Source organism: Trichosurus vulpecula, chromosome 1, assembly GCF_011100635.1.
Source record: "Trichosurus vulpecula isolate mTriVul1 chromosome 1, mTriVul1.pri, whole genome shotgun sequence".
In the NCBI taxonomy this organism is placed as follows: domain Eukaryota; kingdom Metazoa; phylum Chordata; class Mammalia; order Diprotodontia; family Phalangeridae; genus Trichosurus; species Trichosurus vulpecula.
Window position 1 is genome coordinate 426054191 of NC_050573.1, and position 26989 is coordinate 426081179.

The 26989-nt window shown below is 39.3% G+C and overlaps 1 protein-coding gene across 1 annotated transcript; it reads right to left on the reverse strand.

The window, feature by feature from the left end:
* Positions 1 to 7245: 7245 nt before the first annotated feature.
* Positions 7246 to 11834, reverse strand: SMIM15 (small integral membrane protein 15). The gene is made up of 3 exons (XM_036742283.1): positions 11772 to 11834; positions 10496 to 10556; positions 7246 to 8991 (listed from the first exon to the last, which is right to left on the reverse strand). The coding sequence occupies exon 3, from the start codon at positions 8964 to 8966 to the stop codon at positions 8742 to 8744; it is 225 nt and encodes a 74-aa protein (XP_036598178.1). The 5' UTR covers positions 8967 to 8991; positions 10496 to 10556; positions 11772 to 11834; the 3' UTR covers positions 7246 to 8741.
* Between the last annotated feature and the right edge of the window lie 15155 nt (positions 11835 to 26989).

Genomic DNA, 26989 nt, shown 5'->3' on the forward strand with positions numbered 1-26989 from the left:
CCTTTGAGTTAAATTTTAGTATCATGCATACACTAATATAACACCCAACTACCCATCTATTTTATTTTTCATTTTCCCAAGTCTACCTCCTTTTTGTCATTATTCACACAAATCATAATGGGTAATATGCATCCGCCTACTTCCACATTTCATGTGCCCTCCCATTTCCCTTCATGTCACCTACAAGTTAGATCCTTCTAAGATTGTAGTGTTCCATGACTTGTAGCCATATTGTGTCACTGAGAAAAATATTGGTGTTGAAGAGATAGACTCTATTTTTATCAGTTAAGAATCATTGAAAATATTGTTCAGCTTGGTAAATTTGATTCAGTCTAGTTGCTTCCTACTACTCAAATTTAGCCCCTCTTCCCTTTTTGTCTGTCAAATCTTTCCTATGAAAGTATGGTTTCAAGGACAGCTACAGATCTGAACCACATAGAAGGTGACCCAAAATGAGCAATCGAGAACAGTAAGAGAGTCCAACTTGCCAGCAGGAAAGGAGGTAGCAGAGGGACCCCCAACAAATATAAGTCCCTCCTGGACTTCAGGCTGCTTGTACTTATTGGCAGTGTTGACTATCTTCCCAGTAGTTGGGAAGCAGAGTGTTTATAACCCAGTATTTATTCTAAAGTCTCCCAGCCTAGTCTTCAGCTGAGGAAGCTCTAGGTAGGGGAAACAGATCTCAACGAAAATTAAGTTTTTACTGTGTAGTAGATCAAGGGTTGTGGCATAAGTGGAGGGTGTCTGTTGCTTTGCATTTTATTACCTTTTTATCTAATCCAATTAAACTGCTTACCGAAATAATGGTCCTGCTGTGAATAAAAGACAAGGGTATAGCAACAGGATGGAGGCTTGAGCCATTGAATTAAATGAATTATACTCCTGGACTAGATGTAGGATAAGATCCCAGGAAAGTAACAATGTGGGGCAGAGCATTTGAGTAGCAGTCTTATACAGAGGATCGCTGATAAAGGACTAGGTCCTGGCCACAATGCCCATCATACTTTTGTTAGAAATGTAGAGAGAAGCAATGTGATTACCTCTGTCCACTTCCCATTTTTCAGAGTTGACAACTTGATTAAGCAAGTTGGGTTGGAACTACTGTGTTTGCATTTGATATTTATTTGGACCTTTGCCCTGACTAGACAGTGGTCTAATTTCATTCACACAGGTGGGTGTTACATTGCCAAATGCTCACACACACACACACACACACACACTCTTCTCTAGGTACAAGAAACTGGAACTGAGCTGATATAATCCAGATAAGATAGCATTAGACTGGATCTGACTTCACAGGTCCATCATTCCGGGTGTCCAATATGAATACACACCATTCACATGGTCTGTTTGGTTTTCCTAAGGTTAAACAACCCCTGTACTCCTCAGGTAAATCCAATCTGGTCATAGTAAATAACTGTTTTTCACTATATTGCTGTAATCTCTTTGCTAATATTCTGTCCACTATTTTTTGCATCAATATTCTTCAGTAATTTTATAGTGTGGTTTTTTTTTTTTTCCCTCAGGTGACCTACCCATGGCCACACAGGTAGTAAAAATTGGAGCTAGGATTTGAAACCATATCTTTTAACTCTAAATCCATCCCTCTTTTCATTATTATCTCATACTGTCTCTCACAGTAAGAATACCATGGTAAAAGTAACAATGCTTAAATTAAGGAAAAGAGCTCTGTGATTCTTGGCATCTTATGACCCCAATCCCCCCTTTTATGCCACTCTGCTAATATTCTGGTGGAAGTAAAGGGATACTTCCCAACTCTGAAGGTTATTTTGTATTTTTGTCCATTGTTTGAGTCGATGTGTCCCTCTTCCCCCCATATTAATTACCTGATGGCCTTGCATTAATAAGTAAATAATGATTTTTTTGTTTGTTTAGACATATGATTTCACTGGTGAGTAAACTTCCTTGGCCAATGCATATCAGCACCTGTTCTGCAACTTAGCATTTTACAGTAGTTGCCTAGGACCACACAGCCCAGACATGTCAAAGATGGTCCTGGAACCCAGGTCTTGACCATACTGCCTTTCCATGACAGAAATTCTAAATAGAATAAGGTAACAGAGGAATATTTTCCCAAGTACAGTCATATATGTCAACTCAAAAGCCAAATGCAACATATCACATCATGGGAAAAAACTGGAAACATTTCCACTTGAAACAGCCACAAAGCAAGCCTACCCATCTTTACTACTTCTTGCTGATATAGCATTAGGAGTGGAAGCAATCACCATAAGATGAAAAAAACAAATTAGAGGGATTTACATGAGAAAAGTAAAGGTCAAAATATAATTGTTTGCAGGACACATGTTATCCTAGAGTATCAGTGGTTTCATTAAGTTCAATTGATACAAAAATGAGTTCTACAAAGTTACATTATACTAAGACAATTTCACAGAGTTGCTTGCATTCTTATGTGCTACTGGTAAAGAACAAGAAAACATTTTTAAAAGCTTCTTTTTAGCAACCAAAAAAAAAAACAAATTATGAGAATTGGCTTACCTAAACACACACATACACTAGATAAAGATAACTCAAATGAACTGACAGAAATTTTAAAAGATCTTAATAACTAGAATGAAAGTCAATGCTCATGAAATGTTTAAGCTAGTATAATAAAAATGGCAATACTCCCTAAATTAAGTAGCATTTAAGGTAATATCACTGGTTTCTTTACAAAGCTAAATAAAGCCATCATGATGTTTACATGGGAAAACAGAAAAGATTAATAAGGGTTCATTTGGGTTTTTTCTTTAAAAGGCTTGTCATCACAGATTTTATAAAGTAGGTATCACTAATATGTAATGGAACACAATAGAGATCACAGAAACATAATTAAATATATACAAAAAATGTTGGATAAATCTATAAGAAATACAAGTTGGGGAAAGGATTCATTATTTAACAGAGTTTAGAAAAGCTGGCTGACAACATGGAAGAAAATAAATGTAGATCTTTATCTTATATAATATACCATTAATAATTCCCAGACGGGAATTTCCACAGAAGTGTAGAAAGGCAGATTAAAAACTTAAAGAAAATGGTATAATACTTTTATCAATTATGGAAATTGGATACATTTTAATAACAAATTGAAAAAAATTACTGGAGATGAGGTAAATTTCTGCACAATAAATGATATAATCAAGATATGAAATAATGTATGGGGGTATATGCATAGCAAATAGAATTAGAATTAAGCAGCATGGTGTACTGAATAGAGAACTGGCTTCAGAATTAGGAAGACCCATATTCAAAGTCCTTTTTTTGATATACATGCAGAGCATTTGATTTCTCAGGGCTCTAGGGGCACTGGCAGAGATCAGGCTTAAGCAGCCTGCAGAACTCCAAGAGCAGCCTGAATCAGAATAAAATGTAATTGGGAAATATTTAACAAAATAAATAAAAACACAGTACAACAGAGATAATGTTAATTTGTGGTTTTCCAGGTCAACATACTGTCCACAAGGATCCCTTTCCATTTGAATTTGCTCTAGGTAACTTTCTAAGACTATATAGTGCAGAGAAGATGCCAATCTGAATTGATAGAGGCAGTTCCTGCATCTAAGTGTTCCCTCAAAAGTAGTAGATTGATAGGAAAGGGCTGCCTATTGTAAAGGTATTTACATTTGTTGTAGTACATTTGTAGTGTCAGCATTTGTTGCAGTACATTTTACAGGCTCTATCTCCAACCCTTCAGTGTTTCTAGGGCTATCTTAAAAGCTCCACTGTGCCTCAGGGGAATTGGTCCTTGTCACTGGGGTTGGGAGATGAGAATGGGAAAGGAAAAGAGGGAAAGGATTAAACATTTACATAGAATTTACTATGCCCTAAGCATTACGCCAAGCATTTTACAAATATCTCATTTGATCCTCACAACAACCCTGCAAAGCAGGTGCAATTATCATCCCCATTGTATGACTGAGAAGACTGAGGCAGACAGATGTTAGATGACTTGCCCAGCGTCCCACAGCTAGTATCTGAAACTGAATTTGAATTCATGTCTTCTTGTTCTAAAGGTCACACCCCGTTCCTTTAGACACTAGTTTAACTGTCTGCAAAACCATCCTAGACTCTGGGATACTGGGACACTGGGATGTTAGGATGCCCATTCTTTAACTCCTTCATGTAAAATAGAAAACAAGCGAATAGGCTGAGGACCAATACTCATTTTGAAGGCCCAGTGGCTTCATAGAGAGTAGAACAACACTGTTTTTCACTGGACACTTTCGGTAAAAGAGTCAGAGATATACCAAGATCAAGCAGCTGAAAGAAAAAATGACTGTCTTTAGGGCACTAATTTTTTTCTGAAAGCCTCTGCAGCCAAAGAGCCTTCCATTCAATAGCCAGCATTTACACAGCACTTTACAATTCATAAAGCATTATACATATATTACCTCAATTGATCTTCATAACAATCCTGTGAGGTAGGTGCCATTACTGTCCCCATTTTACAGATGAAGAAGCTGAAGATGAAAAAAGGTGATTTACCTAGGGTCACATAGCTACTATATCTGAGCAACCATAACCAGTTACAGCATGCTCTAACATCTCTCCAAGGCATTTCCATCACTCATCATCATGACTCGACCTGAAGCAGGCTGCCATCAAAAAAATTAGGCATATGTGCCAGTTCCATCTCTCTCTCTCTCTCATGCACACATGCATGTGCATGCCCACTTCTAAATTAATATCTACATTTTATTGATATACCAAAAGTTATTCAAACATTCACAAATGTGTTAAACATTTTAATTGTTTCCAGCTCTTTTCAATAAAAGATAATACCATGCTCTCTCTCTACAGATATATGTATATTATATATCATTATATGGACAAATAATGCCACTCTACATAGCTACATGCAGACTATATAAATATATATATAACATATAATATGGCAGTTTCTATACCTATTCATATACATATAACATTAACAGCTTGTGATTTTTACTCACTCAATCTCTTTCTCTTAGTTTATCTATTCACCAGTATTTGCATATGCTTTTTCTTTCATTTTATACATCATAATCAAGTGTCTCTGTATTCTTCTTCCTGCTACTGTTTTTTTGCATGGCATTACTTCATATATCTTTCCAAATTCTTTCATATTCCCTGTATTTATCATTTTAATTCCCTAATGCTATTAAATTTTATAGATATACCATAGTTTATTCAGACATTCACGAATGTGGGACATTTGGATTGTTTCTATCTCTTTTCAGTGACATATAATACAGCTCCCTTTCTATATAGCTATGCTTCATATATCTTTCCAAATTTCTCTATGCTCCCCATATTTGTCACATTAATTGCATTTTACTGGTTCATCATAGTTTATTTAATCATTCACTAATATTGGACATTTAGCTAGATACAGATATACATATATGTGGAAGGGGGGAAAGGAGGGAAAGAAAGCATTATTGTTATTGAAAAGATCAAGAAATAATCCAAATGTCCACCATTAATGAAGAGCAGAATAAATTATGGTATATCATAGAACTCTCTAAGTAAAATTATAAATATAGAGAACATAAGTGTTGTCAAAGAAATAATAACCGAAGAACAATATACATACACACTATGGCATATGAAAGGAAAAATGTGTATGCAAATATATACATATGAATGGATAAACAGTAAGAAGGGGATACAGGGTAGCTAATAAGCTGTTATAGACATTTTGTATGTTATGGTAACAGAAGACAGGGAATTTCTCCAAGAAGTGTACAAGATGGCAATAAAATATGACCATTTGTCTCACAAGGAGCCAGGAAGCTGTATGTTACGTGTGTGTGTATATAATATACATATATAATAAATTAGCAACATTATCAGTAGAGGGAAGGCACCAGGTTTAAGGAAGATTGGTACAACCTTCCTGCAGAAAGATGGATTTTAGTTAGGACTTGGAAGAAGCCAGGAAAACCAGGAGACAGAGATGAGGCAGAGCATTCCAGGCATGGGGGAGAGCCAGAGAAAATGTCTGGAAGTAGGAGTTTGGAGTGTCTTGTTCCACGAACAGCAAGGAAGCCAGTATCACTGGATCAAAGAGTACATGGTGGTGGAGATGGGGTAAGATAATAAGACTGGAAAGATAGGAAGGGACCAGGGTATGAAGTACTATTAAGTATAACCTGGCACCTCCAGTGATTAAGGTTTTCTCTCCTCAAATTACCCTGTATTTACATGACATGTTGTAGCATCGACTTCTCCCCCATTCCCTTTATGTAAGCTCCTTGATGCAAGAATTATTCATTTTTTCTTTGTAGCCCTAGCTTCCTGCTTGGCCTTGCACACACAATAGATGCAGAGTAAATATTTGCTGTATTGAGAGTTCCCAAGAAAACATTTGGACCTATTCTATGGCTCACTATTAAATGATGCATCAAAAACTTTTTTTTTCTAGAAATTGGACAGCACTTTGTAGTTCTCTCATTTTCACAGGCAGGTATCCTAAGTCTTGGATAAAACTGAAGGAACTACAACAGTTGGTATAGATCTTTAACTTGGGAGCCCAAATTCCAAATAAAGGAATAACACAGGGTTGGAATTTATTATGTTTCAACTGCGAAGACTGGTGGGAAATATGGACTGAAAAACCAATAGACATGAATTATTGCAATAGAAACAAACAAACCCCAAAACTTGCTTTGAAAGAATGTTCAAGTACAAATAAAATATTCATCAACACTAAGATTCTTGTTGCAACAAGGAAGTTACATGTGACTTGTACAGTGTAAAGAGAACCAGAAAGCATCACCAATGAAAACTCAAAAGCACATGCCCTACCAGTGGTCCAGATGTCGTTCCCTATGAAAGATAGTGTTAACAGAGTATGAGAAGTAGACATTCAACTACAGGGTAAAAGAATGAAGAGAGATCATTCTTTGATGGTTTTAAAAAAATGATACCTTGCAGACACCTTACTATGAAAGATGGCTAGTTAGTATAAATGTTACTTCCTAAGAGAAGTTCAGTGGTTATAATGATCTATATTCCATTCTTAGAAATGTGGTAAATTTTCAGACAGATTTCTCATTCTGATGAAATTTGTGCAGCATTTAGATAAAAATAATTTGCATTACAGTTAATAAATATGAAGACAACCCACATATTAAAAAAGTATCAAATTTATTTATATAACTAATTTATTTCTTAAATTAGGATTACTAGATTAACATACTTTAAAAATTTTTAAATTCATTTAAAAGGAAAAAATGATCATAGCCATTAAAGTTTAATAGTGGAATAGGTCATAAAAAGCATACACAAAGTTTAATCAATTAAACAATTATTTTTCATAAAAGGAGAGATATTATTTTTAGCCTTTTGCATGAAACTTAAAAACAATTAACCTATTCTCATTCCAATTTAACTTGCATACCTTGTTGTCTTTCCACCCAACACACAGCAAATGAAAAAGGGTTTTATTTTGTCTTTGGGATTTGTTTTTAAGATGCCTCAAGAAACTGACCTTTAAAATGGAGTTACCTGACTGCTACCACATTAGTTAAAATGAAATAATGGATAAAAAAAAGAATGTATTCAAAAACTCATTTGACAAAGCTTTTTTTTTTAACCATTTCACTCTTATGTACAATATGAGCATGAATAAGCTGAATCCTATGAAGTCTGGCTTATTTACAGCAATCCTAAATTGTTCTCTGCAGGTGATTCCTAAGGTGGAGAGGAGTCTTCATAATTGCACATAATTCTGTCTGCCCAATACAGAATATGCTATGTAGTCAAAAAAAAAAAAAAAAGCATGGAACAATTCTACAGTGTGTTAAAATTAATCAAATATGAAATGTCTTACTATCACATTGCCAGTATCTTCCAAGTGTAGTTGACATTAACAATGCAGAAATCAGAACTGTTACTTGATCAAGATTTGCTTTTGCTCCCAGAAATGATTGCAGATCAAAGAAACAAACGTGAATAGGAACTATAGGATAGCATGAAGTACATCATATGGACATGCATGATCAGAAAAGGAGGTAGGCTAGTTTAATAGTGACAAGGAGACAAAGACAAATAGCCCAAGTCTACACTGGTTCTCCCAAGCACCAATATTAAAAGGACTAGAGGAAGATAGCTAGCCCACTGGGTGGATCCTCTGAAAGATTTATGGAATGACATCAACAACAATTGCAGAGGATGAGGCAAACATGCAAGGGAAGTGATTTGCCCTAGTGGAGCAAATTATTCAACCCGATGAATTATAAATTCATCTAATGGTCATGAAAACGGTGTTTTAAAAAAAAAAAGTAACTGAAGAATATTTTTTCCTGTCCCCCAGTGGAGAAAAAAATCTTAATTTTCAATATTCCAAACCTTTGTCCATAAATAGGATCCCAAACTTAAGCCATTATTAGACAATTCACATTCTTAAGACATTTTCTTCTCTAACATAAGATTCACTTTAGTGCCTGAACTACCAAAAAGCAACAGTAAAATGAGTTATAAGGAATTTGCAGTATAAATGTAAGTTGACAGGCACCAACAAGCTCCTGTACCCAAGCTGAAAAATTTACTAGTTATAGCTTTGAGGTTAGAGTTTAAATGTTCTCAGGTGGTCAAACTTAGTTAGATAACACTTATAAAATACAACAAAAGCACCCTAGTTTTTCTTCAAGAACTGCATAATTTTGAATGATTTTTCTCTAATCGTTGATTCTTTAATCGAGAAGAGTTTTCTTCTTAACCTAATTTTTCTCTCAATCCTTCTTTAGCCGTTTGGCTTTTGCAATGTTTTCTTGACGTCTCTGTTTCTTCTTCTGCTCCTTTTCCCTGGCCTCAATCATCTTTGCCAGTTTCCAAGACAGTACTGCACTTGCTAGAAAAAGTGGAGTCAGAGCCAAAATCACTGTAGTAAGGAAGCCATATGGATCCTTTGCAGCCCACTCCACAACATACTCAGCCCAAGCTTTTACATCAATCATCTCTGTAGCTGTCCTTGGAAAAATCCTATGTAAAATCAGAGAAAGTCTGTTTGGTTAACCAAATATTAAAATCACAAACACAAAAAACTACACAGGCAGTTATTTAACCCTCAAATTCCCCATTATTCCATTACCATATTATGACAAACTACTGAATGAACATCAAGTAAATATTTATGTATTTGAAACTGTACATTTAAGTTAAAGATTTTTAAAGATGCGTAAAATCATTTATTTGGGTGATCTGGATATAAAATTAGAGAATATGAAGTTCACTTCAGCAATAAGACTCTAAAAACATTCTAATTTGTTTTAACTTTTATTAAAGTTAAAAGTACTCTCACACATGGTTGCTATATTCAAGACAAAGCCGTCTGGCAGCAGTCTGCCATTAAGAATCCTGAGGTCCATTTAGTTCTCCCAAGAAAAATCTGAATCTAGTTTGTTAATTTGCAAACACATTCTATCTAGTATAGGCAATAACTAAATCACAAAAGATGACCAATCTTTTGTATGACAACAAAAGTATTAAGGGAATGATGATTCTTGAGCTGGAATGTATAGCACAGGATAGCTTCATGTCTGGGGCTGAGAGGATAAAAGGTCCAGGTTATGTTACAATGTCTGTAACCATATGCCAGTTGTAGCACGTCACAGCATTTCCTATTTTGAGCTTGAAGGTTACCTCAGAGGCCATCTTAAGAGACCATCTTAAGATAAGGCCCACGGAAATTAGATGATTTGACTAAAGTCACATAGGTTTTAAGTGGTGGAGGCTGAATTTGAATCTAGTTCATCTGACTCCACATTTAGGTCTCTTTTCTTTCTCTCACGTAGATGACAATATGTTGTTTCCTGCTGGGGTCATACTTGTTACTTTCTTTTCGTTTCTCCCCTAGAGATTAAGTATGTTCTACTAATGGAGACAAGTAGCAAATAAAGACCTTTGCTAGTCCTCAGCATTTTAAACACCTAAAGGTTGCTGGGAGAGAACACAGTTTGTATTTGATCTAGGTTAAAAAGAAGCAGTTTCCATTTAATTTTGAGAGACTAGGTTGTACCTTTCATTATTTATGCACCTGGGGTAGGGGAACTTATCCTTACATGAATGGGTCACAGATGTACAACCACAGAAATTCAATTGGGATCCATATTATCCTAATTTTGCCCAAAAGGCCATTAACTGTGGTCTAGTCAAGGTTTCTGATGACAACTCCCATCTCTTTTCTCTTAGTTTTTTTTTGTCTTTACTACCTGTTACATGCTTATAGAATAATAGAATTTTAGAAGATTTAACTATTATAGAATGGGTAGGTAAGAATAGGAACAAAACAAAAGCAGTTAAAAACTGTCAGGGTAATCATAATAAATTTCAAAGTTAGCTATATGCATCCTTCAGATAACAACTACATCCAAATCTCTGTTCTTCCCTGTATTTAACACACATGAATAAAGCCTCCAAAGAATTTATATTCAGTATTGGTAAATTATCTAGCCATTAAAATATCTTTTAAAAAATATGTAACTACCTTTCCAAAGATGTTACAGCAGGATCATTCCTGACACTGTTGAAGACCTTGAGGTTTTACACTAGAAAAATTATGGTGAAAAATGAAAAAATTTAAATTAGCCGTGCCCATGAAAAACCAAACTTCCAGTCCCTTTATCTCTTAGCAAACTTTTACAATACCTAATATGTTACAATAAAGCAGCACCCAACTGGTACTACCAGCAAAAGTGAGATGAGAGCGTTGTTAACTGTTGTAACTAAAGACTAAGCCAGTAGATCTGAAGAGACAGGCAAGGGAAAGCATAGGTCAAATTAATTCATTTTTTCAACAAATCTTCCAAATGATATCATTAAAATAAATAACAATAATAATGCCAAACGTGTATAGTTCACAATGTGCCTTCACACAAATTATCTATCAGCAACCCCTTCTGAGGTAGACAACAGGCTTGAGTAAACTGTGGCAGTATCTTTCCTCCCACTCTAGTGTCCCTTCTACTACACCAACCTGTCTTTCTCAATTGCTAAACTGGCTTGTAACGATATAAAGTTGTGTCTTCCTACAGGGGGAATGAGGGGAGACATCTGGAACATGTAATCTCATTTCTTTTAGGGAATTCCCAGTGAAGAAATTTCCTCTTCCAAGGCAGACTGATCTTTTTTGCAACTTAAGAATCTAATAAGTGTGTCCTGTCCCGAGTACGTGCCTCGCCCAGGCAGAGTGGGTCAGTATCAGAGGCCGGGCTCCATCTACGTCATCCGGGCAGGGGAGCCACTCATTGGGCCATCCTGCCACGAGGTTTTCCACTATAGCAAAAAGGAAATGCCCTCCACTGGGGTGCCCTGAGCTTTCGACCATCTCCCACCACTTGCGCCTCCTTTTCCATTTTTCCTATCGCTAGTTCCCCCTCCCACCCACCCTGCGCCTCGCCCCAGAAACCTCTCGGAGACCCTAACACTAGAGAGACTCCCTCATCCCACATCAGGAGATTGAAGTAGGAGCCTCCTGGCCTAGGGGTTGGCAGCGCCGGGGGCCAAGCTCGGGCAAGCCAGGGGGGCCGAGGGACTCCGGGACACGAGCTTCCAGGCGGGGAAGCCGTTGGGGCGAGGGTTAAGGCCTTCTGCATCCCCTCCCCACGGCGCCGCCGCCCTCAAGCCCACGCCCCCGGGACAGCCGAGTAGGGACACAGCGCCTCCCGCTCGGAGCCCACCAGCCCGCGGCCCTCGCGCCCCCGCTGACTCCCGCCCGGGTCTTGGGGGCGTGCGCACCCCCCACCTCCTCCCCACTTCCCCACCTTCTTTGCAGGACTCCAGCTCCCCCAGGCTGAGCCGAGCGACCGGAAACGGGAAGAAGGAAGCCCGGGCTCCTTCCGTTCGGCCATAGAGTTGAGCGGGGGCGGGGACGCGGGGGCGGGGGCCGGGGCTGGGCTGGGAGCCCGAGGGGCCGAGAGGGCTAGAAAGGCCGCCTGGCCCGGCGCGCCGGGTTCACTTCCGGCCTCCTCGGCGGCCACGACCTCGAGTCCGGGGTCAATGGGGGGGAAGCCGGCTTGGTGACTTCCGGGGCTCGTGCCACTTACTTGTTTTCCTTCGCCTTAACGGCTTCCTCCTGCCGAGGCAGAGACGACGGCGCGCGGGGACGGTAGGGGAGAGGCTGCGGGCCTTCCCCAGGGCCCCGCGCGGAGAGGAGGCGACGGCGGCCTGGAGGGGCCGTGGCTTTGTCCCTTCGGACCCTGTACTCCCGGAGCGGAGAGGCGGGGCCGCGGGGAGAGTCGTCGCGGGTGTTTGGGGTCCCTGGGTAGGAAGCCCCCCTCGGAGGTGGGAGAAGCCGGGCTGAAGCCTGAGAACAAAGAACCGGACGGAGAGAGAAGCGGCTCCCCCGGGCCTCGGGGCTGGGCCGGACCCACGGCAGACCCCGCCCCTTGCAGGGCCCCCCCCCCCCCCCCGGAGGTGGGTCCCAAAGACCCCCGAGGTCCTTGGAGGGGATTTTGAGAGAGCGCGATCCCCAACGAGGCGTCCTGGTTTACAAAGCAGAACCTCCCTCCGGGAGGCGATAACCGGCCTCCCCTGAGGTGGGACGAGCCGAGTTAAAACCCTGCCTGGGACCCTTCTCTTTAGTTTTGGCCCCTCTGAACCTGACCTAGGTACAGTGGGGATAATAAGAATCCCCACCTCGCAGGGTAGTTTAGAGGATCCAGTGTGATCATATGTAAATACAGCCCCTTGGCAAACCTTAACGTTCTAGGTAAATGAAAGACATTTCAAATTATCCCTGTTTTAAAGAAGTGAATCAGATCTGGAATGTGTACCCGTGCTGGTTTGGTGGAAAGAAAACCTGATTTGTTGGATTCAGATCCAAAGGACCTGCGTTTGAATTACAGCTCTGCTACTTTGTGTCACCCTAATTTATCTGGGCCTCAGTTTCTTCCTGTATAAATAATGGGGGGATTGAAGCCCCCTGCCATCTTTAAGCCTGTTATTCCAAGCCCAGTGCTTCTTCCACTAACCTAAGCTGCTTTTCCTAATTTCCTTATTTTTATGCAGGACTTTAGTACCTAAGTTTCCTAAAGGAGGTAGAAGTCTGTTGTCAATCAGGGACAAATTCAGGTAGAATTCCCTTTCTACATGAAAGGGAAGTTTAAAAAAAATAATTTAAACACTTAATACATTTTTCCTTAAAATTGATTGGAAAGAAACGGTCTCAGTAGAGAACGTTGTTACTTCCCAAAAGCAATTGTTGCTGAACATTTGGGGGGAGGGGGGGAAGAGTTTCCACAGTGGCTGATCTTTCAATACACAGATGAAAGGAATGTAAAAGTCAACAAGCAGAAGGAGTGAGTTAATGTAGCTGAATCTTCAGGAAATAAAAGATTAACACTGGTTTGGTTGGTAAGCAAATTTTGTAATTACTTGAATAGCTCTGTTTGACTATGTCTGGCAAGTGTTGCAAGACCACTTGATTTTCTGTGCCAGTTTAAGCCAGTTTTTATTCTTTAAAGGCTATATGCAGTGATCTCTGAGGAACAAGCAGTGACATGTATAACAACAGTAATGATTATTTACCAGGAAATGGGCTGTTGGCAACTAATCTAAGTTAATAAAAATTCTTTTTACAGGATAGTTTGTTATCTCACAGCAGATATATTCTTACACATTCCTGTTTGAAAACTCAAACGATGGTTTCTAAGCCTCAACTGCCATGGCTATACCTGCAATTTCCATAAAAGAAGTCTCAGTTTCTGGGCTGTGTGTATTTAAATTTTTGTGCACTGGAGATAACTTTATCTTGTTTTTGTAATTGTCCCTGAAGGACAGTCAGTATTTATTATCTTAACATGCAGTGGACCAGCAAACTTTTACTCATGGATCCTCTCACCTATCTTTCCTCTAGGCCACCCCGGTGCCTCCTTGTCTTTAAAAAAAAAAATTGGACCCTGGGTGGGAGAAAAGGTGGGAAACCGCTAAAAGCCGTGTTGTCTATGGCATTAATGCCTTATCTACCTTCTAACTCAACCAGCCTGACTTCCTTTTTCAATGGAGAACTGAAAATCTGAGGGTATGAAGAGGGAGAGATATGATTGTGCTAAGTGTAAGAAACCAAAAATCTTCCTTCTTATAATGTCAAGACAATCTCAAGCTCAATCGTCATAGAATCTTGACCTCAGTAGGAAGAATATTGAACTTAGTAGACTGAAATTCTAGACCTGGCACTACCATTGGTTTATCAGAGCTCTAACCCAACATGTACCAGGTATTGATTGATTATAATTACAGTTTGGGTAGTGTGGTGTAGTGGAAAGAGCCTGAGACTTGGAATTGCCTTTGGGACCTTAGGCTAATTATTTAGCCTTGCTGGGCCTGTTTTCTCACTTGTAAATTGAAGGGATTGGACTAGTTATTAGACTACTTCTAAGGACCTCTGGGGGCTCTAATGCTATGATCTTAAATTCTGAGTTTATTACCTTCAGGTGGAGCAAGCCCCTCTATTCTTAAATTCATCTGTTTTCATTTTCTTTGTCATGCATTTAAATGTCAACCAAGCCCCTGTCAGAAGTATGATTTAGCAGATGCCAAATAAATGGGATTGGTTGTAATTAGGATAGACTAAGGGAGGTGAAGGCATTTCTTTGCTTCAGCTGCTCAAGATGACTTCCGGGATCCCTTCTAGCTCTGAATCTATGATCCTATGAAATATTTTGTATTTTTCCATTTGATTGTCAAAAACTTTTATAGTGGTTAATGAAATTGCTGAAATTTAGACATACTTAAATTTGATTTGTGCTTCAGTGTGTCATAGTGAAACAAAAATGGTAGTTGGTGAAAGTATTCAAATGCACACATTTTCATTCTGGCAAATTGGTTAGAGCTACGTTATAACACCTTACAATTTATAGAACTAATACTAATGATGGAATTATAAGATTTTAGGGAATGAGGGACTCATGAGATTATATCTCAGAGACCAGGTCCAGTCTTTGGCATCCTTAGCAAAATTCACAAGTGAGGGAAAATACTTAGGATTATTGGAGTTAACATTCTCCACCTGACCTGCACAAGCCACATCACTCACACTACCAGGTAAGGGTGAGGTCTGGGTTTGCTCCTTATATCATTGATCAAAGCTGTGTTGCTCCTTGACTCTTCCTTCCACAGCTTCTAGCTTGAAACAAGCCCTTGGCTTGGTCAAGAAACTATTCTGTAACTCCACTTTTGCCTCACTGCCTCATCTGCTTGTGTTCCTATAGATCTAAGCTTGGCACAGGAACACCTTGCTTTGGTCCAGGAACTCCTCAATGTTCTGTGGTTGACATTTCTCCCAGAATCTTCCTTAGGAAAGTCCTGTGCATCTTGCAATAAGAAAGTCAAAGCCATTGTGCCCCCTGAATTAGTTAAAACAAAAGGGCCCCTGAGGTGTTGTGAAGAAGCCTGCTTATTTCAAAGTCCCCTAGCTGCCTCGTTGCCAGGCAGGAGAACTGAGTTCCTCAAAGTGTGCTCTCCAGACAGCACATCTCACTAAATTGTTTTGAGCCTGGGAAAGACACTCTTGCCTCTTTGATCCCTCTGCCAATTACCCTGAGCTTTGAAAAAATCTCAAGAAAGCACTAGGGGAGGACGACTAGGAAGAGACAAAACTGGTAGCTACTCATGGCAATCTTGTCCCAATGGCACAGGCTTTTTTGTGGTTAGGAGAGATTTTAATTTAATTCAACAAACATTTATCTACCATTTGCTCTGTGCAAAGTACTGTTAGTTCCTAGGAATACAAAGAAAAAAACTCTTAAAACATTCTTATCCTCAAGGAGCTTACATTCTGCTTTGAAGGCCAAGTAGTATGGCCTGTTAATTGCAAAAAAATCATGGCAAGTAGTCATTTAGCATCTATTTAAAAACTCCCAAAAGAGGGAACACAGTACTAATGAAATGGTGCATTATATTTTTTGGTAATTCTAATTATGGGAAAGTTCTTCCTTATATTGAGCCAAAACCACAAAAACTAAACACCTCCCACTGTACACAAAGCTCCAAATGGATATGTAACCCAGATATAACAAGTCACATCATAAACAGATTAGAGATGTAAGGAAGAAGTTAGCTTTCAGATCAGTGGATAGAAAATTTCATGTCTGAACAGAGAAGATTACACAAGATAAAATGGGCAATTTTGATAATATAAAATTTGAGGTTTTCTGCACACAAGTCCAACGTAAAAATTAGATAATAAATGTGTAACTGGGAAGTCTCATAACCAAGATATATGAGAAACTAATTCAAATTCATAATACTAAGAGTAGTCCCCAGTAGATAAATGTTGAATGATATGAACAGGAAGTTTTCAAAGGGTGAATTCCACACTATCAATAATCGTATCAAAAAATACTCTCACTAATGGAGAACTGCAAATTAAAGCCACTTTGAGGCTACCTCTTATCTCTTAAACTGACAAAGGTGACAAATTTAGGAATAGCTGCAGGAAAATAGGCATACTAGTGCACTATTCGTAGTGGTGTTGCGAATTAGTCTAGCTACTCTGAAAAGCAATTTGGAACTGCCCTCAAAGTTACTAAAATGTGCATGCCCTTTTGATCTATACCTCAAAGAAATAGGGAAAGAATCTATATGTACAAAAATATAGCAGCTCTATTCATGGAATGAACAAAAATTGGAAACCAAGGGGATATCCTGTTGGGGAATGGCTAAACTAATTGTGGCATGTAAATATAATGGGAAATTGTGTCATAAGAAGTTATGAAATGGATAGATTTAGAGGACACAAGACCTCTGTGAACTGATACAGAATGAAGTGAACAGAGCTAGGAAAACTGATAACAGAGAAAAACTGTGAAAAACATTAGAACTCTGATCAACACAGTGTTGATCCATGAATTTAAAGAACAAAGTTGAAGCCCCACTCACCTCAGGACAGAGAAGTGAGACCTTATAATGCAGAAACAACAAACATTTTCAGACATGGCCAATGTGGGAATTTGTTTTCCCTGTTTATGCAGCTATAAATTGAGTGCTTTTTTTTCTTCTTTTTTTAGGTTGTTCACTTGGAGGAGAGGGAGTAGTAGGAGAAGGAAAACATTTAAAAATTAATTTTAAAGTATATTGAGTCAAAACTTGTCACTCCATTTGTCCAATTCCCCCCCCCCCCCCCCCCGAGCCAATACTTCCAGCTATTCACATATTTTGAAGAAAGAGGCCAATAAAGCATTAAGTGCTTATTATGTGCCAGGCACAAAAGTGTTAGGAGCGAGGGATACAAAGAAAGGCAAAAAAAAAAAAAAGTTCACTCTAAAGGAGCTCAAACTCTAATGAGAGAGACAATTTGCAGACATCTATGTACATAAAAAATGCAGACTAGATAGAGGCTAATCTCAGATGAAAGCACTAGCAGCTGTGGGAATGGAGAAGGGAGGGGAGGAAGATGGAACTGGATATGAGTTGAGTCTTGAAAGAAGTCAGGAGGTAGCAGGAAGAGGAAAAGCATTCCTTTTTTTTTTTTTGGAGAGGGGAAGGCAGGGCAATTGGGGTTAAGTGACTTGCCCAAGGTCACACAGCTAGTAAGTATGTCAAGTGTCTGAGGCCACATTTGAACTCAGGTCCTCCTGACTCCAGGGCCGGTGCTCTACTCACTGCACCACCTAGCTGCCCTTGAAGAGCATTCTTGTATAACGATTTCAAGTTTTCTCTGGTCATCCGCAGGATGTACTCCAGTTTGTCAGTGTTTCTCTTAAAGTTGGATGTTGAGAATTGAATGCAGTGCTTCAGAAGTGACCTAATCAGTGCAATGTGAAATGGAGTGGGCATTCATTTCCTTTATGCTGGACACTACTGTTAATTTGGTCTAAGATCACAGCTTGCCCCTTGGACAGCTATGTTAAATATAGAGAGATAAATGCCAAGATCTGGCAATTAATTAGGTGGGATAAGTAAGAGTTAAAGAGACAAGACTGACACTGAAGTTTCAGGCCTGGGTGACAGGAAGATAGTAACTAGGGAAATTTGAAAAAGAGTAGGGTTTTGAGGGAAAGGTAAGTTCTGTTTTGGAGACTTTAAGATGCCTCTAGGACATTCAGCTTGAAATACCCAGTAAACAATTGGTAATGTGGTACTGGACCTCAAGAAGCTCATGAGAGAATATAGAAAGAAAAGGGAAATGAGCCTAGAACAGAATATTGAGGTACACCCAGGCATATGCTGACAAATGTCTAACAATCAGCTCTCCAAAAAAAAATTCAGGACACTTAAGTTTAATCTGCATTTTTAATCTTTTCTCCACTTTCTCAAGGCTAGACAATCAACAAAACAGATCAAATCCTGTTTTGTAGCATTTGCCAATTTCTGTGGTATAAATGCTCAAACTGAAAATTTAACAGTTGACTTGAAAGCTGGTACAAGCTGGTTTCAACACACCCCCAGCTATACCCACAGTTAGTGGACATGCCATAGATGAAGATGCAGCAAAGCAGTCAGGGGTAGAACCAAGAGGGCAGCATTAAGGGAATCCAGAGAGGAGAGTATTCTGGAGGAGAAGGGAATAGTGTCAAATGCTGTAGAGGATGACAATTGAAAAAAAAGCTGTAGGTTCTGACTAGGTATCATTGAAACTTTGGAGAGAACAGTTTCAGGTGAATGAAGAAGTTAGAAGCCAGGTTGCTGGAAGTTTGTTTAGAGATTGAGAGGGGAAGAAATGGAAACATGCTTTTTCAAGAGGCTTAGCTGAGGGGAGGAGAGATACAGAATGACAATTAGTGGTAAAAGACCTTTTTTTTTTTTAATGGTGGAGACTTGGGTGTACATGTAGGTAGAAGGGAAGGAACCAGAATATGGGAAGAGATTTAAGGTTAATGGTGAGGGTGGGGGATGGGGGAAGCATGGTTGGTGGGAGTCATCTGCTGAAAAAGATGGGAGGGGATGAAATGAAGAGTACATGGAGAGCCGCTGGCCTTGGCGAAGAGAAGGGCTACCTCTTCATTAGAGACTGGAGAAAAGAAGGATATGGTGGGGGACTGGAGATGAGTAAAGAAGAGGGATCTCACAGCAAGTGGCCTGTGGAGGAAGAAGCCAGGTCCACGGCTGAGAGGGTGGAAAGAAGAGAATGGATCACAGATTCATTTGAGTGTTTGAGAGTTATTTGTCCTCAGGGCTTTTCTCCCTTATTAAATAAGTTCCTTAAGGATAGGAACCTTGAACATTACTGATGTACTTTCCTACAGCCTGCCAGAGAGGTGAAGTGATTTATATGCCTAAGGTGTCACAGGTAGTAAGTAGTCTGAATTCAAACCCAGATCTCCTCATTTCAGATGCACTGAGCTCTTTCTGATGTGCCACACTGCCCCCAAGTGGACTTAATAGAATTGCTGATTGAATTAATAGGACTGAGGAGAGCCAGGGTCCCATACCGCTATAGCTCTTAAAATAGACATTGTTCCATTAATCATATTTTTCAAGTGTAATCTTCAATTAGTTCTCAGTCTACTTCACAATGTATTATTATCATCCTGCCCATTTCTTTGTCCTGTAAAGGTATCACGAAAGATTTGATCAAATATCTTGCTGGAATTATGTCTATCAAGTTTCTCTGATCTACAAATAGAATAGTTCCATCAGAGATCATTTGGCATATCTTGTGATCCTGTGATCATAGATTTATAGCTGAAAGGGACTTCAGAGGACATCAGTTCTAATCCCCTCATTTTAAAGGTGATGAGACTGAACCACAGAGAGGTTAATTTACTTGTCCACAGTCGCACAGTACGTGGCTGTAGTTCACACTTATTGAACCCATGGTGGTTGGTATGATTCTACAGCTTGTGGGTTGTTGAGGAATTTCAACACGGTTATAACCGGGTTCTATAACAAATGCAGGATTTGCGAAATGACTGGTAGCTGAGATTTGAATAATCCATTGTTTCACAATTACCCAGTATCCAGGTGGTGGCAGCACTTCTCAAGAAGCCATGGCAGAGAGAAAATTTTTCTCTAGTATTGCCTGTTACTCCAGCCCTACCTGCCCTACCCACTCTTAAATCCTGCCTGCTAAGTCCTTTCCTCTCCTCTCAATACCATCAGTATTTCTCTTTTTCCTGTTTCCAGCTATTAGCAGCCATATCCAAATGGTCTCAGCTCTCCAGTTGTCAACCTCATTCCTTACTCAGTACTCTTCTTCCTGTTTCTAGCCATTTCTCTAGAAGGGCTTGGGTCCTTTCCTCTTATACAATTAATATTTTCTTGGAAAACCTTTTTGCAGAATGATTTCGAACCCCACTTTACAAAAATAAAATTTGTTGCTTTCTTATTTTGTTATTTCTTGGATTATTTAGAAGGCACATTGAATGCTCTGCAGAGTATCTCCTGGGTTAGATATTATTCTGTGTTATTAAAAGATTTGGGTGATGGATTAGAGAACATGCTCATTAAATTCGTGGAATACACTGACCTGGGAGGTTATATGTAGCTTGCAAAAAATAGGATTAGTCTTCAAAATGACCTTGACAAGTTATAGAAATGGTCAGTACTAGATTGGATTAAATTCAGTGGGATGAAATATAAGGCAATACAGTTGAGAAGGGAAAGCATATAGTTACAAGATAAAGAATGATTTGTTCAGATTAAGTACAATAAAAAGAGACCCGAGTGTCATAATAGACAGCAAACCGAATGAATCTAAGATATAATGTTACCAACTAACATATAACTCCAGTAAATTAGTGTTAGAACAGTCATATGCTATGAGAGAACAATGAAATAATTTTTAGCTTTGCTGCACAGTGAGTGTAAAGCCCTTATTAAAGTTGCAGACTATGCTAAGGGTAGGACCAAATATTTCAAGAATGATTTGAACTGGATGGTGTCCTGGGTAGAAGGACATCAAGGACTTATGTGGTAGGAGCAGTCTCTGCCATGTAAGCTAGTCTAGTTTTTCCTTAATTGGTTTGGGGTGCTAAGGCTGAGGCTATTGATAGAGCTTCTTTGTGACCTAAGTACAAAAGCCAGCCCAAAGAATGTCACTCCTGAGTGACTCTCTCTTAGACTAGATTTGTGTGCCTTGCATGGCTGAATCAATGCTGTCTTCTTGCTTGAGTATCCTTTCTATATTATGGCTAAGTGAACTTTTTGTTAACTGTTAGAGGAACAAATATCTCTTTTTATTCCAATTATGAACCTGCAGCTTCAAACTGACCTTAATCAGGACTGGCCTATACCAGTTGGTATAGTCAGCAGTATTGGGTCAGAATAACATCCCTGGAGTAAGGAAAGGGCAATGCAGAGGAAAATGAATGAACCCCTTGGTGGTGCTGGCACTGGAGGCATCCACCTATTGCCTCAGGGATATTAGAGAATAAATTGTATGTGGGCATTCAGCAACTAGAGACAGTAATGTATAAGCTCTGTGCCTTTTAAGAAACATACGAAATGCTGTAGAATGTTGTTGAGTTGGTATACTTCTTGTATTGATGGTGATAATAGTTATTTCTAGGCCCAGTTACTGTGGTGGAAATGGGCCCTCCCCAAGATGTCTAAAAACTATGCTAGAGGAATTGCTTAGGACTTTTTATGTGGCATTTGGGAGACTATTGGCAACTGTGTCACATTGGCTCTTTAGGGACTCTGGTGCGAGACACTAGGGGAGACACTTAGAAGGACAATACTTGATCCTCTTCTGGAGTCTAGAGATCTTCCCAGAATGGCAAATATGGACGTGTGTACCAGTTGTATCCTTGTTTTATTGAGGACTGAGGTTGTGGTATGGTGCTACATCATTTTAAAATGGCCATAATCATACTACTAGAACCCAACTCGTAGGATTGAGAGCCTTAGTTAGGACTTCACAAACTTTAAAGTTTTATATAAATTAATTATCAGTCACTTAACCCCAATTGCCTTGCCTTCCCCCCTCCAAAAAAATTAAATCAATTATTATCATTATTATATAGGCAATCATTTATAAAATAGATTCTTATTTATCTGTTGTAGCAGAACTACAAATATGCTGAATCCATTCACTACAAAATTTTGATGGTTCCATAATTATTGAGAGTCTCAGCCTTATTTCTTGAATTATTTATGGGTGTTTGTTCCTTACCTCCTCAACATAATTTGTCGGCCACATCCAACTTCCCTTCCTTTGTCCCAAGAGCAGTTTTACAACCATACTCTGCTTCAGTTCCTTTTTATCACTAACTTCTTGTTTCACTAATTTGCTTTATTCATCTTTTTGTTTTACTTACCTTTTCCTATTTCCCTTATCAACTGCCTTCTCCTTCCTTCTCCTCAGGACTTTTCTCCTTATCCTTTTCTTCATCTAGATTTCTTCTTCCTTCACACTGAGCTCTTCTCTTTCAGCCCAAGTTATTACTGTTCAGCTTATCCTCAAGTTTTCCCAAATATTTACAATTTTTCTTCCCCAAAATTCATTCTCTGGATTTATTCATATTTTCAGATTCAGTAAAAGCACTTTCACAGTGTCTTTCTCCTTATTTAACTTAAGCCCTTTTATGCTGTATCCTTCTCTCACAGTAGATGCAAGTAGTGCCATCTTTTACTTTATATCAGTGCTTCAGTATTGGTAACTGATTACACCATTTAGATAGGGGCTTTGGATTGATAACTCTTCTTAAACATTAGGTAGTCTTAATATTGTGGTCCTTTTTGTTCTTTAAATAATATTCTCTACATCATTGCAACATGGCATAATTAACAAATGTCATTGTGCACTGAGAATCAGGGCTTAGATGTCAAACCATTAAAGTTCCTGAAAGGATCCATAATTCCCCTTCAGAAACTTCAGTGATAACTACCTTCTTACCCTCTTTTAAAGAAGCTTACTTATCCTTAAGCACTAGATTCAAGATAAATGGAAAAGAATTATGGCTCAGTGAGCATTTAGTAAGCATATACTATGTACTAGGCACTGTGCTTGGTGTACAAAAAAAGGCAAAATATAGTCCCTGCCATTAAGGAGCTAACAGTCTAACATGGGAGACAACATATGGACAAATATATACAAAGCAAGCTACATAGAAGATAAGTAGGAAATAATTAACCCAGGGAAGGCATTGGAATTAAGAAGTTGGGGAAGGCTTCCTGTAGAATGTGGGATTTTAGTTGGTACTTAAAGTCAGGAAAGTCAGTAGTCAGAGTGAAGGGAGAGTTCCAGGCATGGGGGACACCACGGAAAATGCCTGGAGCCAAGAGATAGAGTGTCCCTGGAACAGCCATGAGGTCAGTGACACTGAATTGAAGAGTACATGTTGGGAGGTACGGTCTAAGAAGACTAAACATAGGAGGGGGCTAGATTGTGAGGGACTTCGAATGCTAAACAGATCATTTTGTATTTGCTTTCAAAGGCTATGGGAAGCCAGTGGAGTTTTTTGAGTTAGAGGGATGACATGATCAAATCTGCGCTTTAGGAAACTCACTTTAGTGGCTAAATGGAGGATAGATTGAAATAGGGAGAGACTTGAGGTGGCCAGATGGACTAGCAGCCTATTGTAGTAATCCAGGTATGAAGTGATGAGAGCCTTCACTAGAGTTACTGTGTCAGAGAGAAGAGGATGTGTTGGAGAGATGTTTAAAAGATGAAATTGGCAGGCCTTAGCCATAGATTGGATGGGGGGATCAGGTGAGGGAGAGTGAGGAATCCAGGATGACTCCAAGGTTGTGAGCCTGAGGGACTTGGAGGATGGTGGTACCCTCTACAGGAGTAGGGAAGGTGGAAGGGGTAGGGGAGGCTTAGGAGGAAAGATAATGAGTTCTGTTTTGGACATTTCAAGTTTAAGATGTCTTTAATTGTTTTTATATTTGAATTTCTAGCATTGTAACATTATTTTTGACTTTGTTACTACAAGTATTTAGTATTTCAGGATGCATTGGGCTAGCCTCATATACTAAACACCATTTATAAAGTGCCTATGGAAGTGTATGTTTCCAGTGTCAAACAGTTGATTTGAAGATGGGAAGCTGGCTAGAGTAGGAAGTTCTACTTTCATTATTTTCCTGTGTTACAAAACAAAATTCCCATACAACCAAATAATTTAGGCAGCCCCTTAAAGCTGATTTTAAAAGTGGCATCTAGCTTTGAGAAATGTTTTCAAACTTGATCTTTTCCAGGTTCCATTTAATGGCAGTCTGGTCAGGTAAACTATTGTCAGTTGGGTGCTTATTGGGAGTTAAAGATGGATTTATTTCTCTTGAAAAGGAATATATAAGTCCATTTTAAAAGCCATGTTTTCTATCCCAGTAGGTTTATAATCTAAGATGGACACATTGATCTAAGTGTGCTTCTAGAAAAAGTGAATAACCAAAAAGATGTGGACAGATACAGTCACAGAGTGCTATATTCCCGACAGCTTTATTAAAGCATGCCATCCTAAATATATTTCTTGATTTCCATATACCATTTTTAAAGGAATTATAGAATTTTTCCCATTTCACCTGCCATAGAAAATCCTTATTTATATAGGGAGCTTACACATGCAGTCGCCACTACCCAAGAGTATGATTTTGAAAAGTGATAGAAATTAAATTTGTCTAATTCTTGTCCCCTAGATTGTAAGACCTCAAAATTGTGAAAATGCTTTTCCTTAGCCACACATGATGCCTCCATTGGTATATGCAAACCAAGAAGTGATGTTGAATGCAGCTGTATTTATTCTACTAAATCCACTTATACCATAGGGAATTAAAACTTCCTTCAGGACTATAATTTGTGTGTGTGAATTTCCATCCATTGTTGTATCTTTCAAAGATAGTGGTGAAAGACATCTAAGTGATGTGGGATGAAAGAGTGGAAATAAGAAGGATCTCTTGGTGAATGTCCTTAATTTTTTCAGTGAAATATGAGGCAAGGTTCTCAGATGAGAGGGTAGAGGAAGGGAAGCCAGGTTTGAGGAGTGATGAAGAGATTTAGAAAGGTGCTATAGCAAATCAGAGAAGAAATCGATTAAGGAATTCTAGAGGTATTGCCTTGTAGCAATGAGGAACCACTTGAAGTTATGTAACATAAATTTGTAGTAGACCTCCTTAGCAGTATCATGGTTTTCTCCAGCTTAGTTCAGCATCATATGAATAGGAGTGAAGCCTGCAGATGATGGGAGTAGTTCAAGGCTGGGACTTGGGAGGAATAGATGGCTAATAAGGTAAGAGGAAAAAGGGTTTAAGAGAAGAGGACAGTAGAGAGTTGAATAGTTTCACCAAAGGGTCAAGATGAGAAAGAGAATAGACTGTTGCCAATGTGAGGCTGATGGCCTGGGAAAGAACCTAGAGGGGGTGAGGATTCGATCTCAGTAAATATAAAGAACAGGATTTGGGGTTGCAAGATGGAGGGAGAATTAGAGCAATAGTAGATTGTGCTAAGATAAGGGAAATGTAAAGTTTATGAACATCAAAGTGGAACAGTTGTGCGTGATGGCAAGATCAAAGTGTGTAACCAAGGTGGAGTGGAGAAGCAGGGCATGGGAAATCAATCAATATTAAGCTTAAAGCCTGCTAAATCACCAGGCTAGGTAAGTTGAGAAACTGGAAGGTTAGGTTGTTTGTATATTGAAGGCTCCTTGTATGAGGGCAGAAGCTGAGGAGAGAAACAGTGTGAGTCAAGCACTGAAATTTTTGAGGAAACATGAGTGTTCTGGAGGTTGAAAGAAAACAGCTACCAGCATCTTGTCTGAGTGGTAAATACGGACTGAATGAACCTGAAAGAAAGGTTGGGGGGCCTGTAAGTAGCAGTGGGGAGCAAGAAGTATTCCAACTCCCCCACCATGATCCTTGAGTTGAGGGGGTAGAGGATGGTTTGTTATGAGTGACAGTGCAACTAGTGCTGGAAAGGATTGCCAGGGAAGCCGTGTCTTCAGGAGGGAACCAGGTCTTAGTGAGCTCAAGAAGATGGAAGGAATGATAAAGGAAAACAGTAAAAGTTTGTTCCCTATAGAGCAGGCACTCTAAAGAGCACAGTGGAACAGGTTGGTAGCTTTAGAATGGGATGTTGTGTTGGGGAGGGGTTAGGTTGAGGGGGATGGGAATAAGGGAGTGGTCAGTATGGATTAAGAACAGAGTTTGAATGGTGACAACCAGAAGTTAATCATTTGATAGGGGACGGATACCATGAAGTTGCGAATGTGTTAATTGTGGAGGAATGAGTTCATGTAGGTTATGATCCCTAGGCTTTCAGCCTCAGCCAAAAATTAGGAAAGACTCAGCTGAAGCAGTTGGTGGAAATGGAGTTGAGGAGGCTTCAGGGAGTGCTAACAGGGAGCACCATGGAATAACTAGCCCAGGGAAGTGGGGGAGGGGGAGGGGCTAGGATGTTATCCTCCTTCCCTGGCAGGCCCTTCCCTTCTTACTCAGTAGACTCAGGTGAGACAAAGTCACCAAAAAAAATGTAGAAAATAAAATTGTTTTATGTTGAATATTTGCTAGGTGTTAGTAAACATATTTCTCTCCCTCCTCCCTCAACAGACTGTTTACAAGCCCCCAAATTTGCCCTATCAACTCATTTTAAAAAAATCATGTTTTTTCAAACAGCAAAAGTCCACCTTTTCTTCTTCTCCCCTATGTCCTCTCCCACTCAAATGAGAATGAGAAGCCAAAACCTTATTACAAACATATACAGTCAAGCAAAATTTTTTCTACATTGACCTTGTCCAAAAAATATATAGCTCATTGTGTACTCCAAGCCCTTTACTTCTCAATCAGGAGGTGTTGCCCTGCCAATTGAGTGAAATAGACTGAATTTTGCTTTTTGTTATTCTATATGTAGTGCTTTCAAAGGAGACCCAAAATATACTATTTTATTTTTGGCAGGGCATTTGGGGTTAGGTGACTTGCCCAAGGTCACACAGCTAGTAAATGTGTCAAGTCTCTGAGGCCGCATTTGAACTCAGGACCTCCTGACTCCAGGGCCAGTGCTCTACTCACTGCGCCACCTAGCTGCCCCTAAAATATGCTATTTTAAAAAGTCAATAAACATTTTTTAAGTACTTACTGTGTGCCAGGCACTGTATAAACAGCGCTG